At 40.9% G+C, this 27,951-nt stretch overlaps 1 protein-coding gene across 1 annotated transcript in view; it reads left to right on the top strand.

The window, feature by feature from the left end:
• The window catches only part of cacna1g (calcium channel, voltage-dependent, T type, alpha 1G subunit), a 304,885-nt gene that overhangs the window by 87,098 nt on the left and 189,836 nt on the right, over window positions 1–27,951 (top strand). Inside the window, 2 exon segments of the mRNA XM_030755883.1 lie at window positions 8,491–8,602; window positions 26,400–26,533. Of these exon segments, the coding sequence (XP_030611743.1) occupies window positions 8,491–8,602; window positions 26,400–26,533 (246 nt within the window).

Below are 27,951 nucleotides of genomic sequence, written 5' to 3'. Positions count from 1 at the left end.
TGTCCTCCACCTGTAAAACCATTCCTGTTTTGGGGGTTGTCTCATTGTTGCCCCTCTAATGCACCTGTTGGTAATTTAATTAACTCCAAAGCAGCTGAAACTGATTAACAACCCCTTCTGATACTTATCAATATCTCAGAGGTTTAACTGAATTGACGCTAATCTGATTAAAAGGTGTTCCTTTAATTTTTCTGAGCAGTGTATTTTTAAAACTGTGAATGGTCTTACAAGGCACAGACAAATTTATGTTGCCCTGTGAAGTGTATATATGTTTTCAAGATTGGCATTTACAACAAATTTGCTTATTATCAAATGATCAATCCAAAAAGTCAACAAAGGGTGAACAGAAATACCTTCATACTAAAATAACTTAGAATTAGAATACCTTAAGTTCACTTGAGAGCCCTCAAGGGGGGAAAACCCATCAATATCAAGATTTTCACGATCAGGTTTGGGGTCCCAGGAAATTAATCTGCTTTTGCCCAGCTGCTGGTTTCCTCTGTCTTTGTAACCTTTAGATTGGCATTAATCAGGGCTTAAAAGCTCACGTTTGCCTTCAGGAATCCTTGGCATATAAGAGTTGATTAATTTGCCTGTGTTTCCTGATACTGGTCACGTCAGTAATAATGACTGCATCCTTGGTATTATTTCCTCGTAGATCTGTAGTCTCTCGTACATGGTAGACTCCTCATTTCTTTTCATCTCCTTCATCTTCTAAGTAAACATAAATCGAACCTTGTTTCACAGCAGCCCTTCACCTACCTTATCTGCTTCCTCTTCCTCCTTTTCCCTTTCTCCTGCTGTTTCCATCCGGACTGCCTTCTCCTGCACGTCTCACTGAAGGCTTTAAGGAACATATACCCACGTTCAGCTGAATGCCACTGCGTTGCCCTCGGTCTCCCAGCTGCTTGCTGTGCCGAACACCTTGCTGATGTTGGGCTTGGCCTTTGCCGTATCTGAACTTCAGGGAAGAGTGAGTTTTAATCAAGACGACGTGCCTTTTCACATCCTCTTTCAGAATCCTCTTGACTTTGATCTGAATTCCTTTCATGAACATAACGGGGGGTTGTACAACCTCAATTTCACCAGGTTGCATCAAGCAGACCGTCTCAGTCCCGTACTGTACAAAGTAAGCAATATTCAAGCTGCTTTAACTTACATTTTGAGGGAGATTGGGACAACCTGTTGTTATCATATATATTCTTCTCAGGATGTATTTTATTATTAAATTGATAATTATAATATTTTAAAGAAGAGGGCAAGGCAGTATTATATAAGGAAGTCAAAGAAATAATAATTAAGTGATGTTCCGATCTTCTTAATTCATTATTCTTAAGTCACCCACCCATAGGTGGAGGGAGGTTATGTTTTCGGTCATTACATAAGCAGAAGAAGATGGATGTTTATTTTATGTATTGCACAAACTACTTTTTAGCGATATAATTTGATTTCTTTAAAGATTTCTAGAGTTTCTGCAAAGTTGCTAAATTTCTGCCTTTTTTTGTTCAGTCTGTAACAAAACACTTCACTTCATACCCATCTTTGCAACACCAGGAAAGTTAGGATTTTTTTCCCTGACAGCACCACATCGGATTGTTATTCCATCTGAAAGCATTTAGATGTGGCAGTATGGATATATTCTGGGACCTCTTCACAGTTCTTTGTGCATATGTGAATGTTTAAGGCAGGGTGGCTCATATGTTTGTCCTACTGTGCGTGTACATTTACAGCTTAAAGGCAGAAACCCCTCACAGAACAGGGTTAAGCATCATTGATAACAGACCTGACACTGATGAAATCAGAAATACTACATAGCATGAAATGTGGGATGTGGAGTGGAGGTGGGTTGCAAAGAGGTTTGCAGAAGCAGCGGATGTCACCTGATGCTTAAGTTGATGTTAATGTGTTAATGCTAGTTGAGCTTGACTCCATGGCCTACCAAATCTACTTGCATCTACTATTTTTAGTCTTCTCTTAGCCAATAAACATCAACTCCCCCCATTTTTTTTTTTTTACCTTTAAACAGCTTAAAATGTATTAATATCATCCTATCAGTATCATGTGTGTTTTCCATAGCTTTTCATCAAAGTTATATCTATTGCTGGATATATTAAAATCCAAAACTGGTTGTCTCTTTTTTTACATTTTTTAGTCTGGGAAAACCTGCAAATGAATATGAAAACATTGACATTATTGATCTCAGTTGATCCTGCTTTTGTGTCTCAGTATATTTAAGCTGTTATATTGCATATGCATCCTTTATTATATAGCTGTTTCTCCCACCTTTAAGTGCAGGGAGGTGGTATTTCACCAGCCTAAGAGAGACGTAGGTTTGGATTCGGAGTGTGTGACGAGCCAAGGCCAAACAGTATGTGTGGAGATGGGCAAAGAAGAGATGGATGCAGAATCACGTCCTGTGTGAGTTATAGTAAACACAATGAATAATATCTATTCAGAGAGTCTCGTCTATATTGATTGCTCTCGGAGTGAGTGTGCACCTCATCTCATCCTGCTGAGGATTCATTTCCCTGCTCTCATGAAAGAAATAAGAGCTGGAAGAACTCGATGAGATGGTAGAAACTTTTCTCTTTTTTTTTTTTTTTTTTTTACAACAAACTTTGCTCTTTTGAATTTTTCTAACATATTTCTGCTCTGGTTTTCTAGAAGCTCTCTCTCTCTTTCGCACACACACAAACCGTGCACGCTGTGTTTGCATGTGCAAGAAAGACTTTGAAGAACCCACGAGAGCAGAATCCTGGGTGTTGATGAGTTTGATGGTGTTGCCTCTCAGATAAAAACTATTGTTGTGTGTTTTTGTGTGTGCCTGTGGTGTAGAGCATGTATGCTCCTTGCTTTCAGAGTTTTGACAGAGCATATCCCCGTGTATCTTTCCTCTAATTGAATCCATCCCTCAGGGTGTCACCGCTTGTTTATATGCTGACACCATGAAGGTGTGCGTGTATGTGTGTTCATACACACACACACATTCTGCCATTATTGTTTAATTATAGCCCACCAGCTGGAGAGACAGAGGAAGAGAATGAGGGCAGAAGAGGAAGAGTTATTGATTAAATTAGTCAGATTATTCATATTTAATGTTTTTCTTAGTCTCTATCTCACTACATAAGCCCCCCCCCCCCCCCCCCCCCCCCCCGCGCCTCTGCCTTTTCTTTATGCCTCTGTTATTAAATCCTCTTCATTCTTCTGTAAGACCTCCAGTCAACAGTATACCTGTCTGGCCTTTACATATTCACCTTTGAAAAGGTTTCCTTGAAGTTTAACTTGTTATTCAATACAAAATCTATTTTCTTCATAGTTCTTTGTCAAGCACCTATAAAGTACCCACTTAAAATGCTGAATACATTTAAAGGCTTTATTCATTTTTCATTGATTCTTTGACTTTAGTCTATGATATTAACAGTGGGCTGTGTTGCAACAAGCTGTGTACGGAGGATAATGGCAAACTCTAGTACACAGAGTATGTAGGCTAGCTGTAGCAGTGACTCAGAAATATAACAGAGGCATTTGTTTAAAGCTTAGCTACTGTCAGACACCAAAAGCTGCTGGCTAACGCCAGAGGAAATGCTGCTAACTGGGTATGTTAGCATGGTCTGCCTGATATTTACTTGTAGGTCATGTAGCACAGAGTGACCTATTAGCGTTAGCTTCATGCTAATTAGGCTGAAAGAGGCTGCTGTTTTGAGCTACAGAGTCGGATCATAATCATTTTCTAATTAGGTTATTACTCGGACTGACTCCATTAAACCATGAAACCATTAAACCAGGGATCCTCAAATCCAGGCCTCGAGGGCCGGTGTCCTGCAGCTTTTAGATGTGTCCCTGATCAAACACAACTGATTCAAATGGCTGAATTACCTCCTCAGTATGCAGTCAAGTTCTCCAGAGTTCTGCTAATGACTTCTATATTAGACTCAGGTGTGTTGGATCAGGAACACATCTAAAACCTGCAGGACACCGGTCCTCGAGGCCTGGATTTGAGGATCCCTGCATTAAACATTACGGAAGTGTGAAGCTAGTCTTTTAATGAAAACACAAAATCCAATAATTTCACACCATATTTTTTACTTTTAATGGTCTCAGTTTATGTTTGCTGGTTTCTTAACAGACATATAAACATAAAGAGATCGACAGCGATGTGGTGACTAGAGTCCCTGAATTTGGGAACATAACAGGTAAAATAACTGTTAGAGGCGAGCGATTGAAGCAACTACCAACTGAAATGAACAATGCTGTTGACCGAGACAGCGGCAAATGCTCCAGGGGTTTAACTGTGTAGCCTGATCCTGTCAGTCTAGTGACCAACTGTCAGGTACAAATCCATGCATAAAGGTAGTCTGTTTATCACTCATTCTGTTACAGCTTAGCTGTCAGTCTTTCAGTTTGTCCAACTCTCTGAACCTCAGTCTGCCTGTGTATTGATTTAACTGCAGCCTTAGTAAATAACAGATCATGTGAAGCCTCCACTGAACCATGTTACCCATAGCACTAGCCACTAAAGATCAATAAAAACATCCACCCACTGATTTGTAGCTACTGTAGAGGCCTTTTCTCTGTTCTTCCTCTGAATGCATTATTTCTAACAACCAGCTAAGGGGAACATCAGATATCTTGTCCAAGGTCTCGGGCCTCTATCTTTTAATCTTCAGCCTACAAAAGAATTGCTAGTACTGGAAGTTCTTATTCCTTGTTTCCATCACTGTTGTAACATCTTCTATGCTTCATACCACATAAGTGTTTAATATCAATCATATTGTTATGGGGCTTATAGGTTTGTATTCTTGCCCTTAATCCTAAGAACATCCCAACTAAAGACAGTTGACAGAGCCTCAAACAAAATTGATCTGCCAGCACTTTCTAATTTGACAGATCTTCATACCGTTGCAGACAAAACCATCATGCTGAGAGGTAAGAGGGTCATAGAGAGGCTGACTGTCACATAGTGATTCTGCAGAGAACTACTGTAGACCTGTCTCTCTTTGTACTATACTGTACATGCATACAAAGTGCATGCTGTACTCTGTTTTATGTTCTTTGGCAGTGTACTTTCACTTCCTTTATGGCTTCCACAAGTTTTCTTGCTGACCTACCTAGAATAAGCAAATTTCCTTAATGAGGACAACTTCTGATTTAATTATGTTACAAACAGCAGTGCGTTCTACAGGTCTGAATACACTTGTAGTAAGAAAGCAAAGTTTGGTTTTCTAATTCGGAAGAAGCCAATTAGTACGCATTATTAGTGCACATATTTAAAATCCTTAATCTCCAGCATTATTGTTTTGTTAACAAAAATTTGGGGAAAAAAATTGTATTATTTGTTTGTTAGACTATTCTCGCATGAACAGGGCTAAATTTGGATCAGCTGGAAGGAAAACAAAGGTTCATCGGTGTCTTGTTTGAGACCCCTACGTTAACAAATTAGCTTACAGTGCTTACAAAGCCAGTGTAACTGAGTCGCAATAGAAATGTCTCATTACCTCTGTCATGTCTCTGCTGTGTTGGGTGCTCCTATCGTGGGAATTCTGTAGTTATTCCATTGAGGGCATTCGTTTTTTATCTGGTCCTGTGCTTCTCAAAGTTTTGAAGACTTTAATGCAAATTTAAGGGGCTAGGGTATGGCTGAGGGCAACAGATTAAATGCATCCATCAAATAAAATAACAGTTTATTAAACATTTAGCTGCCAGAGGGCGTCCTGACAGCACTGGAGAACCTGCAGAGAGATTGATAGATTCCCAACCTTCACATGTGTAATAGGGAGTGTAGTTAGAAATAGTCCACCAGGGTAATAATCAAGCCTTCGGTGGACTGAATAGTTAGTAAGCAGACTGTTTGGGTTTGTGTTTTATGTTAATTTTAGTTCATGTACCTGTTGGACAACACAACATTCTCCTCCTGCCTCTGTAACAGTTATTTTTAATATCATGCTAATTTATTGGCCAATGGGACAGTAAAAGTTCTAGCTAGTTTTGTCTGGTGATGGAGCTCAGTGATGACATGTAAATCTGCAGAACTGCAGTGATGATGGTTTTCACTGATGAAGGCTGATAATATCAGTCGCTTAAACAAACAAGCCCATAGAGCTCATTATTTTTAATTAGCCCCGCCTTCTTCTTCCTTAATGGCAAAGGCATGCTGGCGCTGCCATAGCGTCGACTGCAGTTTGCGCTCCTTAAAACTTTTAGTGCCACTGTTCTCAAAGTCGAGGCCCTTGTGGCTGAGTTTTTGTTTCCTGTTTAATGATCCCGCTCTATGTACTGACTGATCTTTTTAATTGCATCCCTTTGGACTCTGGATTTTGTGCATTCTCCAGTGTGTGACATAATCAGGCGCTGCCCTCCAGATGCCACTATCATTATCCAAGTGATGTTACTGAGGTTTCCTTTGGACACAGACTTAAATATCCCTCCAGCCTGTATCTATCAATACTCCAGTCCAATACTCCCATTCAGGACAGTTTGAAACAACCACAGAGTATCATATTCCTGAATGATTCTGGATAGCACAGGTAACGCTTAGTGTCAGTTAATGGAAGCAGTGGAGTTTCTTCACCCGTCTGTCTGATATTGGTGTGCTGTATGTTCAGTACTACTGAACTAGACTGGCACTTATATAGCACCTTTTTATAGTCTCATTCACCCAATTAGATACATATTTGTACAGTGCGTTTATTTATACCTAATCACTTTTATCTAATGTTTACACACACACTCGTGATCTGATGGATGCGCTGGGGGCAACTCGGGGTTCTGTATCTTGCCCAAGGATCCTGCACTCCTTGCAAGAAAGGTGTCTGGTTGTAAGGATGTCTGTGGGAAAACCTAAAATATCTCCACTAAACATTTTACTGATGAGTTTATGGTCTCAATCTGTAGTTTTGAGTCCTAGTGAATATAGCATGGCTCCTATTTTGGAAATTATGGTCACAGTCAAGAAGGATGAAGTAAGGTATGCTTTAGGATGGCCCTACCAGATGATTGGCTGATTGCTGCTGTAGTACAGAGCTCAGTGTTCCTTGTTTTAGTCGGATCCATGTTTCATAGCGCTTAGCTCAAAAAAGAGATTTATTGCTGCAGGGTACATTTTTCCCCAAATCTAATTTGTCTTGTTGTGGTGACCGTGTGAACCCACGGCCTTTCACTCTTTACCCTTAAAGCTGGACGGAGGAGTCCAGTTTTGACCAGCGGTTATCTGAGTAACCATAATGTCTATTAGCTCAAACGAGTGTGGCTGGACTCCTCTGGCCTCTTTCATCAACAAGGAGTTTTTGTCCACAGAATTTCTGTTCACTGGACATCTTTTGTTTTTCACCTGGAAATCAGCAGCTTCCAAATTACTTGAACCACCAATAACCATGCCAATTAAAGTTTGCCTGGATATGTATGGCCCTTGATAAATTTGGCGACTCCATTTTCTTTACTCTAGTAGTGCTAGAATTTGAGACTCTTTAGCTGAGATATTTGAGATTTTTTTCTTCTGTGTGTAAAGTCGAGCCAGTTGAGGTTTATTTGGACTTGCACAAAAGAAGATAGTTTAAAAATCTGTGTTTCACCAGCATCGTCTGTCCTTGCTTTTCTGTGGCGGCAGGCCACACTCGCCTAACTTCATAATGGGTCAATGGGATGAATGAGCAAGTGGCAACTAATGTGATAAAAGATGGACAGGTCATTTGTTCTCATGGCCTGCATCCACACTTTCACACACACACACACACACACACACACACACACACACACACACACACACACACACACACACACACACACACACACCCCATTCACATGTGTAAAACGCTGTTTCCCTTTGAGCTCACACTCGGACACACACAGATGACAAACTGTCTTTTTCTTTCTAACATTGTTAGCCAGTGTGATGTGGTGTGTGTGTGTGTGTGTGTTTGTGTGTGTGTGTATTTATTGAAATGATATTACCCTAATCTGTGTTTAGTCTCATCATTGATTGGTGTCACATTGCTCTAGCTGGCATTTAGCCTAACCACATTAGGCTTGCCCACTTCGACCCCACAGTCAATAAAATTCATGCGCCATGCATCAAGATGTCTCCACGTTCACTTCATCCTCCTTTCATTGAGCCTTCCAGTCTTCCAGCATCTGCCGTTGTCGCCTTTTGTTATGCCTCAGATAATCTCTTTAAAGTGCCTATCCGTCTCCTTCTGTAACACTGTGAACATTTTCCAACACGCTTTCCTAACGGAGCAATGGGAGCAATGACTGTCACTTTATAGAGTCACAAGTGAGCTTTCCTGTTTCCCAGATTCCTCCTTGGCGGCTCCGCCTCTTAAAAACAGTTTTTGATATAAAGAGATAAACGTGCATCACTTTGTCAGATGAGCTCGGGGTAATGAGGTCACTGGAGAAAGCCTAGAGAAATGCATATTATCCTGTTTTCTGCTGACTGTCACTGCAAGCTGCTGTCACCTCTCTGTGTCATATTCCTTAACTATTGTTCTGCACGTGGTTCGAGCGAGCGTCCATGCTGGTGATCCTGCTGAACTGTGTGACACTGGGCATGTTTCATCCCTGTGAAGACATCAACTGTGACTCTGAGAGGTGCAAGATCTTACAGGTGAGGCCGCTACTGGCTTGATATGAAATGTATTAAATGTGTTTTTTTTTTTTTCCCCACTTCATCTAATATCAAAAGTAAAGGCAAGGCAGGAATATCATATACTCTTCTATGAGTGGTAACATGCTTGTAATAAAGTGATTGTAATAGTGGAGAAAATAAATGATCTTCACTTCCAGCATTCCTTTATGCAGCTGCTTACTAAAAATGAATAATTGTCATGTTTAGATTTAAACTTGCTTATACATATTGTGTCAGTGTGTTTGCATAATTAAGCGGGGAGACTGAGATGTTGAAGGTGCTGCAGCTGTTTAATGCAAAATGAATCATTTTAATCTATCTTGAAGTCAGCTTTATGAGTTGGAGGGTGGACAGAAGCTGAATCCAGTCTTATATGCATTTGTTGATTTTATTTATATATCACACATGTTCCGCACCATTCATGACAATTTCAAGGCATTTTTATACAAGTTATACTAAACAAGTTATGTATTGTTAGTGGTGGTGGTGGGTGGGTGGTTGATGTTTTTGGTAGCCAAATTAATTAATATCGCTGGTTAATTAGCCATGGTTTAAACTGATCTCTGAAGCTTGTATTTTACCTTCTTTACAAATGATTCTCAGACTTTTCATGAATGAAAAACTTGTGGAAATGCACAACATTATTCCCATATACACAAACCCACCTTCCAGTCACCTGATCAGTTGGTTTAAAGATGGACACAGCCAGTGGTTTAGGTGGGATTTGGCAGGTGGGGAACCCTAACTCTTGGGTGTAGTGGTGCAGCGTGGGGAAAGCAGTTGCTTTGAAATGACATGTTTTTGAGTTCCCGTAGATTTGGATGAAACTCCGTAGCATAGTAGTTTCATACGACTCCTGAATGACACAAATGAGTCAGTTAGTTTGGCAAGACCTTTTTTTAGAGGAACATAATTTAGCAACACAGCCGATATCTAATTTAAAAAGTCTAAAATGAATGAAAACCATACAAGTATAACTTTCCAGCATCAGTACTAGATGCTGAGTACTGCAACTTTATTTACATCTGCACCGTGAGCGCATCACAGGGATGAGAAAAGGGACGTGGGAGGAAGCGAAACCAGGCATCAACACACAAAACACAAACTCAGGTTAATATGCATTAACCTGCTTATTAGATTAATTTTCATTCATTAACTAAAGGTACTGGAATCCTTTCTGTATAGTTCCGGTCCACTTTAGCCTCTGGCTATCAGCTAACATTAGTAAGCATGATGAATTACTTCTAATTTCACCCACCAAAAGTGGAGCGCAGACTTCTTGGATGGTCTGTACTTTTTTACGATATTACTTATATTACAAATGTGATCTGGAGGAACTTTACCACAGGTGAAGCTCAGCAGACAGCCATCAGCTCCAGTGGCCTTGACAGTGCAGTTGTTATAAAGGGGGAAATTAGCTATAGAGACAATGTGTTATTTTCATAGTATCAGGAAGGGCATCCTTACTGGTGCAACTCTGAGCTGCAGTTGAACCAGCAACCTTTTTGCTTGCCAAGTGAATGTGTAAATCCCTGCACTATGAAGCCCTCAAGTTATTTTTATTTTTTTGGCTCAGACGTGTTCTTTGCTGGCATTCATTTATCCTCCATGTTTTCTTTAAGAAGAAAGAAGTACGAGCAGTGTGACACAGATTTCAGAGACAGCATCCACACACCTGAACTACAACAAGTACACAAGGACAACTAATGCAGAGTGTGGGAGGAAAACACAAGACATTAATGCAAATCAAATCCCTGTTTGTATGGCAGATCACGAGGCAACGCAACCATTATTTAAACTAAAGTGGATCACAAAAAGCAAGAACACTGAACCCCCCCCACCCCCCCATTTACATTATCTGAGATGGAAGATAAACAACAGTATCATGTGGAGGCGTTTCCATTAATTTACGGACCTGTTTTAACCTAACAAACTAATGGAGGGGCTCTGCTGTTCACATGGTGAAAACCTGAAGCCTAGAAAACACTTTTTTTTCTGTGACGAGGGAAACGAGTGGAGCGAGGTGCAGCAGAATGGATCCCTGTTATCTGGCACTGTTCATCTTCTGCAGCGAGGAGATAATGTGCCTGCAAAGTGTTTCCAAATAGATTGAATCAGAACTAAGTCATCTTATTTTCTTGTCCACTGACTCTGAAATTCTGCAGTTTCATTCCAACATGAGCGATCTACGATTTAAAAGATGGAGCATTACGCCGCGTATGGGCTCAGATATTAAAGTCAGCTTAGTGAGTAAAACATTTACTGATCGGAAGCATTATTTTAAGAAGATGATCATTTCCAGATGAAAGCATATACATCTAAACAAAGGAAAGGAAAGGAAAGGGACAAGGAAGGAATGTTAGAGCAGGGGAAGGAAAGAAAAGAAAATGAGAAAAGGGAAATCAGCAAGAAGAGGAAATTCAGGGTGACGGGAAAGGAAACAAGACAAAAGAAATGGCAGAAACAGGACTTAGGAGAAGAAAAAGAAAGGAGTGCGAGATAGGACAGAAAATAAAAGGACCAGAAAGGGGACGGAAATAAGGAAAAGGGGGAAATGAAAAGCAGAAAATCAGGAAGGAAAAGAAATGAGAGAAAGGAAAGGTATAGAAGAGAAAGGATAATAGAACTACTACACAAAAGAGGGAGGGGGAACTGTGAAACACTGACAGGAAAAACAGCAGAGAAGGAAGGAAAAATAGAAAAGGAAATAAGAAAAAGGAGAGAAGAATAAAGGAAAGATGGAGGAAGGACATAAAGAAGTGTAAGGAGAGGAAAGGAAATCAGGGGGCTTTTGAGTGTGCTGTTGCCAGGGCAGCCCGAGCCCGTCGACTCCTTCGTCTCTTCTGCTCACGGACATGAGATGAGATTTAATTCAGCGGCTCTCCTCTCCTCTCAGATGAATGTACAGCCAAGAGGCTAAATGCATTCTTATTAATTCCTCGCTTCCTCCATTTCAATCTCCCCCTCATTGTAAGTGATCATAAAGGCACATGACCTACACGCTGGTGTGCTCAGCTGCCTTTGCTCACACCGTCTGAACCCCACCCAACAGTTTTCATTCCATCGCCGCAGCCAAAATCCAGCTTTAGCAGCCAGCTAAAGCTAAAGCTGACTAAAAACAGGTTCAACAACATGTGCGAGTGGCCACTCTCAGTGCTAGAAATGACCAGTTTTATCAGGCTGATGACAAAAGTATGCTAGCAAAAACATAAATGCGTGCTTTAACTGAGATGGATAAACTGCTTAAATAAGCTAAATGTAATTAGATGATTTTGTTCTGTGGGAATTTTAATTTGTCTCTCCAGGCAAACGTGTCCCCCGGCCATGCTTTCCTCCTTGGCTGTGTGTGATGAGAAACTTCACAACATTTGCTCTGCCTCGAATATTGAACCGTCTGTATTTTCAAAATGGATTCAGTGTTACGGTACAAAAGTCTTCAGACGCCCCTCATTTCTTTATATTTGGCTTCCAAGGAGCCAGGCTTTCTAATATAGATGTTGGAGATAGGCCAGAAACCTGAAATCCTCCGCTGTCGCTGTGTTTTGTGTACATACATAAACAGTACAGGACAAAATTGATTTATGTAATGTGGGTCTAGTTATTTCATGAAGTTCATTTGTAGTTCTAAACATATTTAGGGTGTTTTTTCCTCACTTTTTGTCTCTCCAAAGATGTTATCTCTCACTCCTACAGCCTCAATTACAACTACATGGAAATGACCAATTATGGAAATTAGGCGATGACGTCATACAGCGACTTGTAGCAACTTTTAGGACAGCCAATAGCTACTTTCCTTACTGAGGAGTTGGAAACAGCGGCCTGGAGAACTGTTCCTGTTTAAAGAAATTACAAGAAAGCTGCCAAAGAGAGTTCAGGCTGTGCTGAAGAATAAAGGCGGTCATACCAAATGTTGGCTTTCAAGAAATGAGGGGTGACTCAAGACTTTTACACAGTACTGTACATAATTCTCAAAGTTTTCCATAAGCCAGACTTTTTCCATTATTCTACCCTTTCATTGTTCTTCAATGAAACGCGAGGACGTCCATCAGGACCACGAGCCTATCCACCAGAGAAAGGTTGTCTGCCCATCACAGGGCACACCTATGTTTGACTAAAATCAGCCAATTAACCTGACATGCATGCATGTTTGAACTGTAGGAAGAAACGAGAGCAGACAGAACACCGTTACAACATATTTTAGAAATACAGAAAACCTTTTTCCTCTTACTTTCAGACTCCTTTAAATGCAGCGGCCTCTCTAGCTGCTCTACTTTAAAGGCCTGATTGATGGCACGCTGCTGTGATGATTGCCTTTCCTGCAGGTTCTCCCCTTAAAACTGAGAACTTCTGAAGCTCTGTTAGAGTGACTGTAAGAGCCATGAAAAGTGTGTGCCTTTCTAAACTTTGCCCAATCAGTAGACTTTGCCAAAGGTGGATTTCAGTTAAGTTCTAGACTCATCTCGGCGCTCGTTAGAGCAACAGGCTTCTGGTTTGTGCCTGAAACGTAGTATTGTAAAATGCTAAGTGCTTCCTAGCACGTTAACATTAACACATTTGTGTTCCACAGTTACACGTGTTGGTGCCTTGGCTCTCAGCTCGGGGCTGTGCTTAACACAGATAGCATGAGGGCTAATGAGCGAGCACCGCCGTGACTTTGCTCTGAGATGCCAGCTAAACGAGCGCTCATCCCGGCACAGCTAATGTCGACCGTAATGATCACAGGCCGTCATGTAGCTGCAGGGCAGGCAGAAGGATGACCCCCCTGCTCATTCTGCTGGTATTGTTGGAAGGTTGCCCTTTTTTACAATTTGTTTTAATGAAAATCAAAAGGTCACTTTAAATTCATTTGTTGGCAGTTTCATCGCTGCATGACTTAACAGTATTAACGGCAAACATTTGGATCATTTTGAGACGGGTGTCCATTATATCTTATTTTTTTTCTTCTCCTTTATAAATCTTTTTGGATCATCCATCCATCCATCCATCCATCAGTATGGTAGGGGCTTGAGCTATAGGGTGAGAGTCGGAGTACAAGAGTGGCTTCATTAATTATTTACATCTTTGACCTATAGTAATTCAATGCAGCCTGATTAACCTAAATGGTTTTCTGCAGAACACACGGCTGAGCTGCTGCCCAGATTTACCGTTTATACTGTGAGATCAGTGGGAACAACAGCACCATCAGAGCTGTCGCTACATTTTTTATACTCACCAAAACTCCACATACCATTTATGCTAGAGTCATGAATTTTTTTTTTCCTGTATATCAAGCAGATTATGTAGAGTTTCAGCTTTGTTGCAGTGATATTTGCAGTAGTGGCATTTCTGGAAACAACATTAAATTGGCATCAATCAGTTTGTTGTTCTCACCCTGTCAGTTACTTTATATACTTTATTTATGTCAGCACAAATCTGTGTCTCTTTTTCTCTACGCTATAAATGCCAGTGTTTACTGAACTGCAAATGAAAGGCATATGAAAATAAAAATGTATCCCATCCCCCCAAATTATTATCACTGTATCCTGAAACAGTCTACAGCGCAAACAACAGTCAGATTTGACTTTCACTTTCAGCATGACAGTAGAGATGACACTGCCGAGGGGGGATGATCCGGATTCCTTTCCATTTCAACTTTTCAGTAGGCCACTAAGCTCATCCATCCATCCATCCATCCATCCATCCATCCATCCATCCATCCATCTATCTCAGGGTTGCGGGGGGCTGGAGCAGAGTAGACTGCAGTTATGAAGGGCATCTCTGAAGAAATTAGGTGCACCATTTGTTGGCATTATCAAGTAATGATGCAGCTGTTGTGATGGGCTGATAGACAGGAGCAGCCACGCCCCTGAGTGAAACGCTCAGCCCCAGCCTCACTGACCTTCACTGCAAGTCCAGGATGCTACAGAACACATTACAGAGCCGAGTTATTTTCACATATTTATTAACTCTCAAACTCTGTTACAGTAACTCAGATCAGTAGCAGACCTTCAGAGTTGCCTCCTTTCCTGTACAGATATTTGCAGATTTGGGTAAAAGAGATGATGCTCTGCAGCAAGCAGAAAAAGTCCATCATCACAGCAGTCTGACACGTAGGAATCTACTTTAGTAGAATAATTATTATAACTTTTAAACTGACAGCATATTGAAGTTAAACGGCACGGCGGGACAGATGGAGCTAAGTGGAATTCTGACATGTTAAACTGTCACCTGTGTCTGAAGAGGAAAATACGAGACTGTGAATACTGCACATATTCATGTCATTAAAAAAATTCTGAACTAGTTTAGTTGAAGTTCAAAATTATTCTATAAATGTCCCACTAACAGCAGTAATAAAACAGGCTCTGAAGTACACGGGACCACTCTGGTTCCTGAATTATATATTATATGGTCTATTCTGTCTTACTAAAAGGCAAATAGAGAATAGTATTAGTTCTTTGTTCTGCTATCTCTCATTAAGACTTTATCTCAGTTGGTAAACAGGACCTGAGATAATATCTTTGATACAGAAGAGTGCACATCAGAGCGATGACTCGGTGGTGATGAAGGAATAGTTTCAAAGAAATGCCAAACTCGTGATCTCTGTAGCAGCAACGATCGTCCTCCCCAAAAAACCTTCATCTGGTCACAAACAGCTACAGTACAGCACGTGATGTATGTATGTGGAACAATGGGAACACTATGTAACAGTGATACAGCAGAGAGGGCATTTTCAGTTGGGGAGGATGCTTTAAAAGGCGTATTCTCATAATATCATATCACAACCATGTATCACATCTCGAAGTTTCTGAGCTGCGCTCTTTAAGCCAACTGTCTTCTGAGTGGCTGCCCATCACAAACAAAAGATTTGAACAGCAGGTGGGTGTGGCTTCTGTGCACACAGCCAGAGCTGTTTGCCTGAGATGACCATATTAGGATATCTGCTCTCGGTTCCATCATACAGAACCAAAGTAGAAAAAAACAGTCTGAAACCAAGTGTTTAGAGCGGTCGAACATCTACACCTGTGTCTCAAGGATAAGCTGCACCATTATTCAGGCCTGAGTGGGAATCATATACCTCTCACACACACACACACACACACACACACACACACACACACAAACTTATTCACCTACATGTCACCTAGCATGCGCCTGGAAGGATGAGGGGATGTCACATCGTATGTGCGTTTGTCTGTGTGTACCGTTACCCCTGCTGCAATGAATGGTGGTGATTGAGCTGCAGAATATTATCTCTCTCCACCTGTGAGGGCTGGATCTCAGCTGAACGGCAGATTACAGTTAGCACGTCCCATTGTCCTCATCACACGAGGCCTTCCTCGGTACGTATGGCTGCCTGCCTGCCTACCTGCGGGCATTTGTGTGTGCACGCGATGAAAGCACCTGACCCCGGTGATAATGGCATTCAGACTTGTGACAGGCAAAATTAGCATACATAGTGGCTGAGATTTATTTTGGAGACGAGGTGCAGGGAAGTGTTTTCACAGAGCTGATGGCACCTGTTTCAGCCAAAAAGAAGAAGTACACTGTATATTCTGTCCTGTCTGCTAAGCTGCCTTTTATAATAAAGGGCACTCAAAAGAACACAGTTATCTTAAAGCAGATAGAGACTTCTTTTGGACTGGATTCAGGTTTCATTGGTTGATATTCTTTCAGCTGTTTTCATGAAAAAAAAAAACAAGCAAAAAATGCACGTTTTATATGAAACTCCAGGATAAGAACAGCTGAGGGTAAATGCACAGGAATCCTTCTATATTTGCTCGAGCTTGATTTGGTCTTTCCTGCAAGAAATCCTTTCCTGCAAAACGAGTAATGTGCTCACAATGCTGGCAGTAACTCGAGTGAAGCATAAATCCAAAGTTTGTTGCGAGCTTTAGCCATGAAAGGCACCGTAGCTGAGCACACAAAAGAAACAATATCCAAACAGAAGCGCTGAGCTCCACAGCAGATCTGAGGAAGGAAGCACACACTGCTTGACTGACTGCTGGGATCCAAAATCCTTATGGTGCTTTCACAGTGACAAAAACAGGAAAGTTGTACAAAAGTTGATCTTTCCTCAACTTTTGGTGCAGTGTTTTCACCTGGAAATTCACCGTGCTGAGCGATCTGTTCAAATTTACATATGAATGAAAGTTAGAAAAGTAAGGCAGTTATGACTTCTTTTTTTTTTTTTTTTAGCTTGAATGGGATAAATTTCAGGTTGGTGTTTTTGTTAATGATTCTGGTTCATTTTAGTCTCACTATTTTACCATTTATATACCTATTGTGGCTCTGGCATCATGCTAACATTACACTTTCCAAAAACACAAAATTAGCTGCCTGGCCTGCCTCCGTGCATTAGGGATCTACATCCCGATGACCTGATGACCCCGCACATTCATTCATTTGCAGGATTTTACTAGTTTGTTTACATGTATGAGACTATGTTTCTGGAAACTCAGCAGTTCAGTGCAGTGCAAGGAAACCATGTGATCCATTATGTAGATGATAGTAGGACATGAGTCTGACTTTATTTTTGTACTTTTGCATCAGAATTCAAAGAAGAAGAGAAGAACATGTCGAAGTCAGACTTGAATAAGATAAGAACAATTCGAGTAACTACAATTAATACATTTGTGGCCTTGGTAAACTGTGCTAAAATCAGCTAGTAACATCCAGGACTGAACGCTCAGCTCTCTAAGAAAAAAAAGGGACTTAATGTGATGGACGTCATTTTCTACTACTTCTCCAGCATGGTGTGGATCAATAGGCTGTGCAGGGTGATTAGGTCAGCTGGCAAGGGCACCAATGCTCAAGACGAGCTGCCTAGTTTCAAGTTTCAGTCACACTCGAAAACATACATTTAAAATAAGTCATATGAAAATCACATTGTAGGAATGTAAGAAGCTCAGACCCGTTCCATTCTTACTGTTTTGTTTTCCTGAATATCTATAATGGAAGTGTGCAGTGCAAAGCTAGAGTATGACATCGAGCTCCATCAGCTGCATCAATGGGAAACATGCCAGGTTGAAATAAAGCACCATGATCATAGATTTTGCAGCGGTTAGCTGAAGTACCTCCTTTTTGCGAGGATGATTGTAGTTCTTAGCAACAGCTTCAGCACCTGTGTGAGTGTGTTTCACAGCTTCAGCACCTGTGAAACACACACACCTGTGTGGGCCTTTGAGCAGAAAGCACTGCATTAGCTCAGGTCAAATGGATGTTAACATTGTGTCCAAAAAAGCACAGATTGTTTCAGAGTTACTGCTTGGTAAAGTTTTTCTTTGCCACACCTGTTCACAGGTCAGTGTGAGGTGCAGCACATACACCAAGCTGCTCCTCAGCAAACTGGCATGGTCAGAAGTCATTTGACTTCCATCCTGCCCCGATGCCCCCCTGATTATTTACACACAGAGGCCTGTGCTCATGTCCACAAACACATGTTGGTATTTGAATCATGTGAAGGAACGCTTCTGCAGATCTTGATTACTTGTCACTGCACTCTTGGGTGCAATATTGTATCTAATAACTGCTTTGACACTTGAGGAATTTGTGAGTGAGCCATGTCAAGTCATTAGGGAGTGTTTTAAGTGCACTCAACATTAGTGATTAAGTGCACTTAGAACATAAAGGCTCCATGCAGGGGGTGATGAGAGGGCGTGCAATGTTGGCACTTGCTTGACGCATTGATAACACGCAATCCAGATCGCTGTGCTTGCTGATGTCTGTCTGAGCCTGGCTGACACGTGTGTTTACCACTGTTCTCAGGCAATGTGAGAAGTAACACAGGCGTTCACGCACACACACAGGGGGCTGTTAGGCGTGTGTGGGGTGCCACTGTTTAGGCTGGGAGGTTGATTCATGCAACACTGAATACACATGGAACGAGAGGAAAAAAGCTGTGTCGTGGTTTTAAGTGAGATACAAATAAAGTTGAACATTATTAGAAGCAGGTACATGAAAAATATAAACAGTACATAGTGTACCATTACCCACAAACACTCTCACTGTAGCCACGCACACTATGAAATTTACTGGGACACATAATTACAACAATGGGGGCAGGCAATAGGACTTCCTTGTGGAGGCGGCGGGAAAACGAGATAAGATGAGTGAGATGGAAGCTAACGGAAGCTAACGGAAGCTAACGGTGGCGAAGGAGAAATGCCAGGAGGTCACAAACAGCAGGAATCGCTGCCAGGAGAAGAAGAACGGGAAAACACACGAGAAGCTCAGATCCCAGTTTGGATTTTTTTCTTCTTCAAAAAAATCAGTTTATATACAAGTTTGCTTTTGTTGAAAATTGATTACAATTATTTATATCTATAGTGAAGACATTATGTAGAAGATGGGCATAGCCAGCATGATGTGACCCGTTGGTTTTTGAAGCTCTGCTCTGGAGCTCTAATTTTAAGGCTTTTTTTGTTTTTTTAATGGAACCAGTAGTGTTCATATTTGTTATGTTGTGACCTAATGCTAGCAAGTTTGTCAATGTGACTCCATAAATTAGTGCATCGTGCACATGCTGCTACGTAACATACAAATGTAATATTTTAATTTGACTTTCTAAAACTGCACCACAGAATCTTTTGACAGCCTTTCTAAACTTTAATAAACTGAATTACAAAAACACTAATAAATAAATAAATCACCACCCTGTTATGGGGGAAAATGAGTCAGAAAGGTCCAAACAGTTATATTGCACATTTGAATATGCGTAATAGGTTTACATTAATTGTTACTTAATCATGAACAATCCCATACACACAGCTTAAAGTATAAAGCTGTTACAGTGGCTTTTACAAACAGTCTGTGTCTGGTTAGTCTTTACTGGGTTTGTCTGGTGCCCAGGAAGTGAAGGCTTTTCCATATCTAGCTGCAGCCACAGTGCTTTGTTTGGAATAAATATAGAAGGATGAAGAGCATTACCCGCCACCTACACAATATCAGAAGACAAAGACTTTACAGTGCAGCCAACACTCTTTCATTAGCAAATGATCTCTGGAAAATGGAGGACAAAACCAGCATAGCGATGAGTACAACGAGTAACAGCAACACATGCAAAACATGAATGAAATTTTGGCCTGGTGTAAACAGTTTTTAAATTATGATATGCCCATTAATTGGTTTCAGTTTGCTAAAGAATAATGTATAAGAATTAAATTTAGCATTTGAGTCACTACTTTTGTTTCAGCCATGTTTTTGCTGCCCCCCCCGCTGGACTGACTCACTGCGAGTTCTCTCGCTGTCATTTGTTTGCCCATTTCACACTTTTGTGGCTGTCACGCCGAATGAAAGCCAATTTCGTGAGGCCCGTCTGAGCTGCAATTAGGCTGGATGATATAACATAATTAACTTTTTAGTTTTGTTTTCTCATAATGTGAAAGTCCCATTATTCTTTGGATGTTTGCCAAAAAGTTTCTCGGAAAATTTAAGGGGGGGGGGGGTTAAAGTATTCTGCCTGTCTCTTTAAGTCTCTTCACAGGGAGAGGATGCAGTGGAGGGTAAAAATTAGGGAGTGTGTGAGCAGTGAGCCGTTGAGCACAGGTCACTGGTGTCTGTTCCCTCGGAGGCGGGTGTGCGTTAGGCTCCTCCGGCCTCCGCATGGTCATATAGTCAGCGAACCACAGTGACACAACGCACACAGAGCGACACGTTTTCCTTCTAGTAAACACATTTATACGCTTTATAAGAAACCTCAGAGACCTGCATCTGTGACTGAGGTCGTACCTACGCAGCTTTTGCTGCACGTTTGGACATCAGATCTCGTCTGTGTTCGTCAAGGCCACACTCCACTGATGTGTGATACGAGTTCTGGGAAAGCAATATCCAGATTACAGAGCCTGTAATCATGTACTGCTCCACCAGTACTGTACGCTCCAGTGGGAACGCCTCGTGTCAGCATGTCCTGTTGACTTTGATTAATGCAGAATCTCAGCTGTATATATGGTGAGAGTGTGTGTGTGTGTGTGTGTGTGTGTGTGTGTGTGTGTGTGTGTGTGTGAAGGGCCAGTTGGAGCAAACACTAGAGAAGATTGAGCTGGTTGAAATCTGCTCAGTGTCATTTTAAAGAGTCCCCAAAGGTTTGGTCCCATGTTGTATAAGTTAGAGTCTGCATGGACTCTGTACATTAGCACACCTGTGTGCTGTGTGCCTTTAATGGATGTGTTTAAACTTGTGTGTGTGTGTGTGTGAGAGAGAGAGACAGTAAAAGGCATTGTCCCCCTTACCCTGAGTTTTAACCGGGGTTTCTTATATTATGGCATGCATTCACTGTCTAATGCAAAATAGACGAGTAATTACTCCCCAGTGGAGATGAGAAACGGGTCCTTCACAAAATAAAACAGAAAGATGGGGTATTAGAGGAGAAAGCAGTTCGGTTGTTTGAGGCTCAGCGTGGCGATAAATGTCTCCGCTCTTCCTCATTTCACACGACACTTTCTTTCTTTCAGTTCTGCATCTCGGGGTGTAACATCTGTCAATAGTTGGACTGTCATGTTGCTTTTCAACAGGCTGTTCCTTCCTGTTATCTAGTGGCACTCTATGCAAAGCAATTTTGAAGAGAAAGACTAGTAACAAGGGCACAATGGGGCTTTCATACGTATGTAGGTGTACATGAGCCCTTCATAACCATTTATGCACTTCAAAATCAGAGTAAATGTGTATTTTCATCCAGTGAAGGCAGAACTCAGTGCAGATGTAAATTTGAGTCACTGAGTGTGCTGTAAACGTCAGCTGTATTTATTTTATTTTATTTTAAATGGATGTGTCTCACTCTTTTTGTGTCAGGTGACGTCAACAATAACAATCAAAAAGCTGTCAAAGCTGAAACAAATGCATTGTCCTTAAAATTCATCCAAAGTTGGATTTCAAATAACATATTTGACCTGAATTTGGTGTTAAAATGTTTCTCTTACACACAGTGAAACAGAACTCGACCAGGTTTTTGGTTGTAAATGACAACCTGCAGCAAATTTGTGACTACATCAAAATATCTTCAGACAAAATGACTAAGAAATATTGTAAAAATATGAAGAATATGTTTCAAATTGAGCCACAGGATAGTTACATTTAGGGTTGGAGCCCATGCCCAAGTTTATTTATCATAAAATTGTCTTTATACATGTTTGCCTTTTTTCTGTCATCTTCTTATTATAGACTATTTATGAAAGATGGATAGAGTTTTAGGTTTTGAAAAGTGAAACCAGTGGGGAACTGCCTTAAACCTGCATTGTTTCTAAGGGCCAACAGGGGGCGAAAATGAGCGATTATGCAGAAGTCTGTGGGGAAAAAAGCCTTAACCCTCAAAATGTCATCGCCGATTTGAGATGACAGCACTGGGACACTGCTGCGCTGAGACTTCATTTCAACATGAATAGAAAGTGCAGACTTCAAACTACGTACTAGTTTTTAAATCGTGTCAATACTCCAAGTAAAACCAGTGTTATGCCCAATAATTTCCGCCATACTTTTTCCTGTATATTGTCTTTACGTTCGACGCGCCTTTTGTGCAGGAAGAAACGGCAAAAAGGGGAGTTTTGCTAACAGAAGGTGCTTAAAAAAAAAAAGCAACACAAAACAAAAGTATTCCCGACATCCCCTTTCCCATTTGTGGAAAAATGCACCATATCAACCAATCAGAAAATTATGCGGTAACATGTTGCATTTGTTGCTGAGGGACAGGTGAAAAGGTAAAAGAGACAATATTGATAGCAAGTTTTGCCTGTGATGGGGCCCTCACTCTTGTGAGGGACAGGAACCTTTTGGGGTGGCATAAATAATTTGTGTGGCATCTTATTGTGAGACCTGAATGCTCTGCAAATAGTTGTACCAAAAAAAACAAAACAAAACAAAAGAAGAAGAAAAAAACCTGACTGAGGCCTTTCCTGCATTTTAATGTAAACAGTTGTATATAACTTTGTTATTAAAACAGTTTCTAAGGTGAACTGTAAAGGTAAAAACAAAAGTAGTCAAAAATGGCCAAAAAAAAAATGCCTTTACACACCGGACGTGTAAATTTCGTGCATTTCACAGGATGAATCTGCGGCGTTTATTTTTTTGGATCAAGCTCGATTTTTCCGATGTTTCTCCTGCGAACAAACAGATCTGACCAATCACAGCGCTGCATTTGGCAACGTGAGGTCATATATCAAAAAGCGCACCGATACACTGAATATACAGTGATGGGAATAGTAAAATCATACTGTTTTACCTCACACACAGATAGACACTGCTTTCTCATGAGAGTTGGATGAATCCAGGATCTCTGTTTCCTCCTTCTGTTGTTTAGAAACATCAGGACCTCATTACATCATCGTTTCATGCCGACCTCATTTTTTCACAGTGCGTTTTATGAGGATGATTTATTCACAACAACGTAACGCGTTCAGTGTGTATGTAGGTTACACGACAAGTTTTGCATTTGAAAGATTCAGAATTTTGTGTTGTTTTTATGCAGTGCATCCGGTGTGTAACGGCCTTAAACCTTTAACAATACTGGGGCCTGTATCCAGGCCTAAAAGAATTTAGGATTAACAATCCAGGATTGTTAAAGTTTTAAGGTTTCCTTTAATCTTTGACCTCAGAAAACATGTTCCTGCTGTGTTTATGCTTTAAGCCACTAGTTTCATACTTTTTTGAATAAAACATGATGTCATTTTGTCTGTTCTGGTGCTTTTTAAAATCTAGCAGTTCTATAAAGCAGGTGTTGTCCATCTTTTATATACAGTCTATGACTGTTTCTCAAAAACTCCTAAATCAAATGCTCAAAGCTCAAAAAACTTAAGGGAACACTCGAACAATCTTAACTTTGATTTTTGGTGTGATAACGAATCCAGACCTGAACAGGTTGGTGATTTTAGTTTCCATGGACACCATATTATAACTGCATGTTCTCGTCCACTGGTGTCATTCACGTGTCACACCTGCAGCTTACACAGGACTTCCCCCTCGCTTACAGTTGAGCCAGCATGCTGCTATTACATTTGTTCAGATTAAGGTTTCAGGCTGCTCCATGATAATGTATTAAATACACATCATACTATCATATGTCATGTCAGTTTGTGGCCAGTGTGGTGCCTTTCATAGAAGAGCTGGTTCCAGCATCCAGACAGTTCAGATTAAATTTAGATCAAACACTGAACACAATGTTTCTTTTTTTTCTTCTGTCTTTTCTTTTGGAAGGTTATGCGTCACTAAACAATCTGCTCTGAGGCTCTTCAGCCTCTTTGGAGTAAATGAATGGTGCATAAAACATCTGGAGTGATGTATGGTCAGTATTAGGGAGGGAACCTGGGGCAGTTACTTGCTCCATAACCATCGGACAGGTTGTAACTCTATAAGTAGCAGTGTGACCCCCCCCCAGCGGACGACAAGAATGTTTTCCAAAAATGGCACTGGATAAGAATTTAAAATTGTAAACAGACTCTCACAGGCGTGCATACATTCCCGTGTGAATCTCTACATTTGAACTTTTGAGCTAGCATCTCTTTAAGCTAACAGGATTTGATATATTTATACATTTCTCTCTTCATCTCGGGATGACTCACGTATCAGTGGGTGTCCTGCACCTTGATCTCCTTCCAGAAAATGTCTTTATTTTATTTTTTTTACTTTGAGCTGTATTCTTTTCCTTCCTCTTTTCTAATTCTTCTGATTTTTTTCTTCATTTATTTATTGATTTTCATATTTTGAGAGTTAAAGTTCGCTTCCTTTAATTTCCTTCCAAGTCCTGTCCTCATTCCTCCCCTTGTTTTTGTCTTGAGTCCAGTCTGATACTGATTTGGAGCACCGAGGCTCAGTCAGACAGTAATGAGGGCAGGAATACTGATTAATGCAATCAGTGGTTTCTTTGGATTACATGTTATTTCTAACTTGAGTCTCAATTAAGACGACAAGGTGGCAAAACCGTCATTAGCCCCAGGGTCCTTTGTGGATGTCAAGCATCTGGTTTGCTGAAGTGCCCTTGAGCAAAATATTAAATCATTGGCAGCTGCGAGGAGGTTGTTATCTCTCCCTTAATCCATGGGGAGCCTGACCTTCTGAAGACAGGGTAAAGAGAAAAGAGGATTCCTCTGCAGGAATGAATAAAATATCACGTTCCTGTCAAAAGTTCTCAGTGGGATATTTTTAAACATATTGTATGACTAATATTAGAGCCGGAGTCTGGTGCAGATGTTGGCAACTAAAGTAGCAAAAAACTGCAGAAAGGAAATGCAAATGTTCTTCATCAGGAGATGGAATTTGTTCAGTTGTCATAAGGTGCTTATATAAATATATTATATAAATACAGTTGCTTTTGGTGATACTTTGCCATCATAGTAAAATGGTGTGACAGGTGCCCTCGTGAAATTGTTGTGGCTAATGGGGAATGAGATACATCTAAACTAAATCAGGGTAACGAGGCAAGAGCAGTAAAAGTAAACACAATACATGAGAAAAAACAGGAAATAACCAAACACAGGGGAGGCAGCAATGTAACATCAAAATTGACACTTGGCAACCTGTAGGAATATAACAGAACACAACCAGTTGACAACCAACTGAGTCAAGTCCCCGATTTCAGAGAGACACGTTGCAGACGAGTTGCATTCACTGGTTACAAACTTACTCCGATTAAACCTGGCTACGTTTATAAATTTGACAGCAGTTATGTACAAACGTTCACCAAGCTGTCTGAGACTGATCGCAGTCAGTCTGAGTCAGACTGTAACTGTCTGGAGACAGGTTGCCTCTCACCAAGCGACCTGTGCAATCACCTTATGACTCAAAGTTGATCGCCTTTTGACAGTGCTATTATTTCAAAAAGCACACCACAGAATTTTCTTTATCAGCAAACTCTTCTTTATTTTACTAATAAAAAATTATAATATTTAAACCTGATGGTTCACCACCCACCTGCAGGGCCTTTATCCCCCACCAACAGAGCATGGCCAACAGTTTGAGCCTCCTTTAGTCCCACTATAAGGTTTATAGCTTTGAGTAAAATATCCAACCCCTACTTAATTCCTGGTTGAAAAATACTTCTATTTGGTCAAGAAGCTGTTTAGGTGTATTTTGCCAAAGAAGCTCTTTGGCAAAATTAGGCTGTCGTGACGTGAATGTGGGATCTCACATCACAACTTGACACTTTTATGGTTGTAAAGAACTCCTCTGCATCACTTACTACAAAGTCCACTTAACCATACTGGGTGTACATTATACAACAGTAAATGTTGTCGTTTTCTAAACCAAACCCAGTAGTCTAAATCTAAGCAAACAGCAAAGCTCTCAAACAGGAGGCCGACTGCAGTCTCCTGGCTTATGCGGACTTTAAAACAGGATTGTCGTGGCAGCCAGTATTTTGCCACAGGCAGTGCATCGAGACACCAGTGCCGAAGGATACCTTATAGATCTGCCAAAACGATGATATTTGACACTCATTTTCTCAGAAATCTGCTCCCCATAAGGATGAACCATAAGAGATTTGGTGATCCTCCAACATTTCATCAGAAGGTCAAAAGTCAACTTAGACCAACTCAGAAATGCAAATGTTAGTATGCTGACATTTTACAATAAGATGGCCTACTATAGTATGTTAGCATTGTCATTGTATCTGCATGTTTAATAATGTATGTTTAATCCATACAGATTGGATATTAGTCAGATATTTGATAACCAAATTTAAGACATCCTTTCAAACATGATTTCTGTCAGACATAATGATTCCCTCTTTGTCTCACATTATCATCCACAGCTTTTCAGTTTCCATAACTTAATTACATCACAGTCCCTGTGTTTCTGTCTCCGTGTGTCGATGCAGGACTTTGATGACTTCATCTTTGCATTCTTCGCCATCGAGATGGTGATCAAGATGGTGGCTCTAGGGATTTTTGGCAAGAAGTGTTACCTTGGAGACACGTGGAACCGTTTGGATTTCTTCATAGTGTTGGCTGGGTGAGTTACACAATTACACACGCAAACACAAACACACAGGTGGCCAAGCATAACCGTGCGTAAACACTGGGAGGCTCGCACAAGGAGCAGTATGCACACATGCAACACATTTGGATGAGAATCAATCTGCACGGCGGGATTTGCGAGAGCAGCGACGGATTCACGAAGGCGGACGGAATCTGGGAAGCACAAAAGATGTTTTGAGCTTCTAGATGTAATTGTGTCACTGGAAGCCAGGATGCTGCAGGGAGAGGATCAAACAGTATTAGATTTAAAGCATGAACCTGGTAGAGCAGGGCTCCTAACTAACATCAGGCCACGTCCCTGTGGGCTCTGCTGGATTTGCCCTTAAATAAATTTGCTCTACATGTGCCGTTAGAGGCTTTTAACTTGAAATCAGTACCAAGAACCCTCTTAAATACTTTAGTGCTCAGATTGTGTCAAAGCTGATGGAAAGTGGGTGGCTGTATTTTAAGATGAGTGCAATTTTTTTTTTACTTTTATAGCACTTACAAATCTGCCCTTGCTCTATAACAAATTTATATACATTGTATGAGTACAGTGGGCACACAAAATCCAAGCGACACACACACAGGAATGCACACACACTGTAATTTGATTAAGCATGTTACAGATCGTAGCCTGCTGGTTTCGGTCTGACATTTTCATCACACTACATCCCCCGCTGCTTTATAATGCCATCCTTCTGCCACAACTTCTGTTGTCCATCAGTACAAATGGGACACATTTCCTTTTGTGTGTGTGTCTGTGAGTGTGTGTGTGTGTGTGTGTGTGTGTGTGCATATTGTCCTTCAGCACCAGATATTATATACCTTTCAGCTCCTTTTTTTCTTGCTGTAGCACACCTGCATCACAACTCAGATGGATACAGAGAGAGCTAGATCAGTCCCTTTGTACTGAGCTACTGTTTTCCACAACTGAAGTTGTGCCTTGGGTCATAGCTGCTCTCAGCCCACATTCAGTTAATACCTCTGGACTCCTTCTACTCCTCTCCTCTCTACCTGAATCATATATCTGAGTGGAAACCTTTATATGATTATGTTTATGGATGCGTCCTTCTTGGTCATCGTGACTCAGGGAGAATCTGATTCAGTGCCAACGCAGCAGAAGGAGCTTGATGGGAAATACCTCAGCGTCTGATACTGAGGCATTTATCTCCTGAGTGATTAGAAGGTCATTAAAAGGAGTTCAGGCTATAGCAACAGCTAAAGCATCTGTGGGGGTGACGCTGCATCACTGCAGGGAAGGATGTATCCTATTATCCTAGGATATGGGATAAGAATCTATGAAAAGCATGAGGTGGGGAGAGCAACAGCAAGACCCCGTCAGGTAAACACAATATTTGTCAATAAATTAAATCAAACACAACTTGAAAGGAGTAGCTTGTGCTAGAGGTG

Source organism: Archocentrus centrarchus, chromosome 19, assembly GCF_007364275.1.
Source record: "Archocentrus centrarchus isolate MPI-CPG fArcCen1 chromosome 19, fArcCen1, whole genome shotgun sequence".
Taxonomy (NCBI): Eukaryota; Metazoa; Chordata; class Actinopteri; order Cichliformes; family Cichlidae; genus Archocentrus; species Archocentrus centrarchus.
The sequence above is the reverse complement of the archived record's forward strand: the minus strand, read 5'-3'. Positions and strand labels throughout refer to the sequence as shown.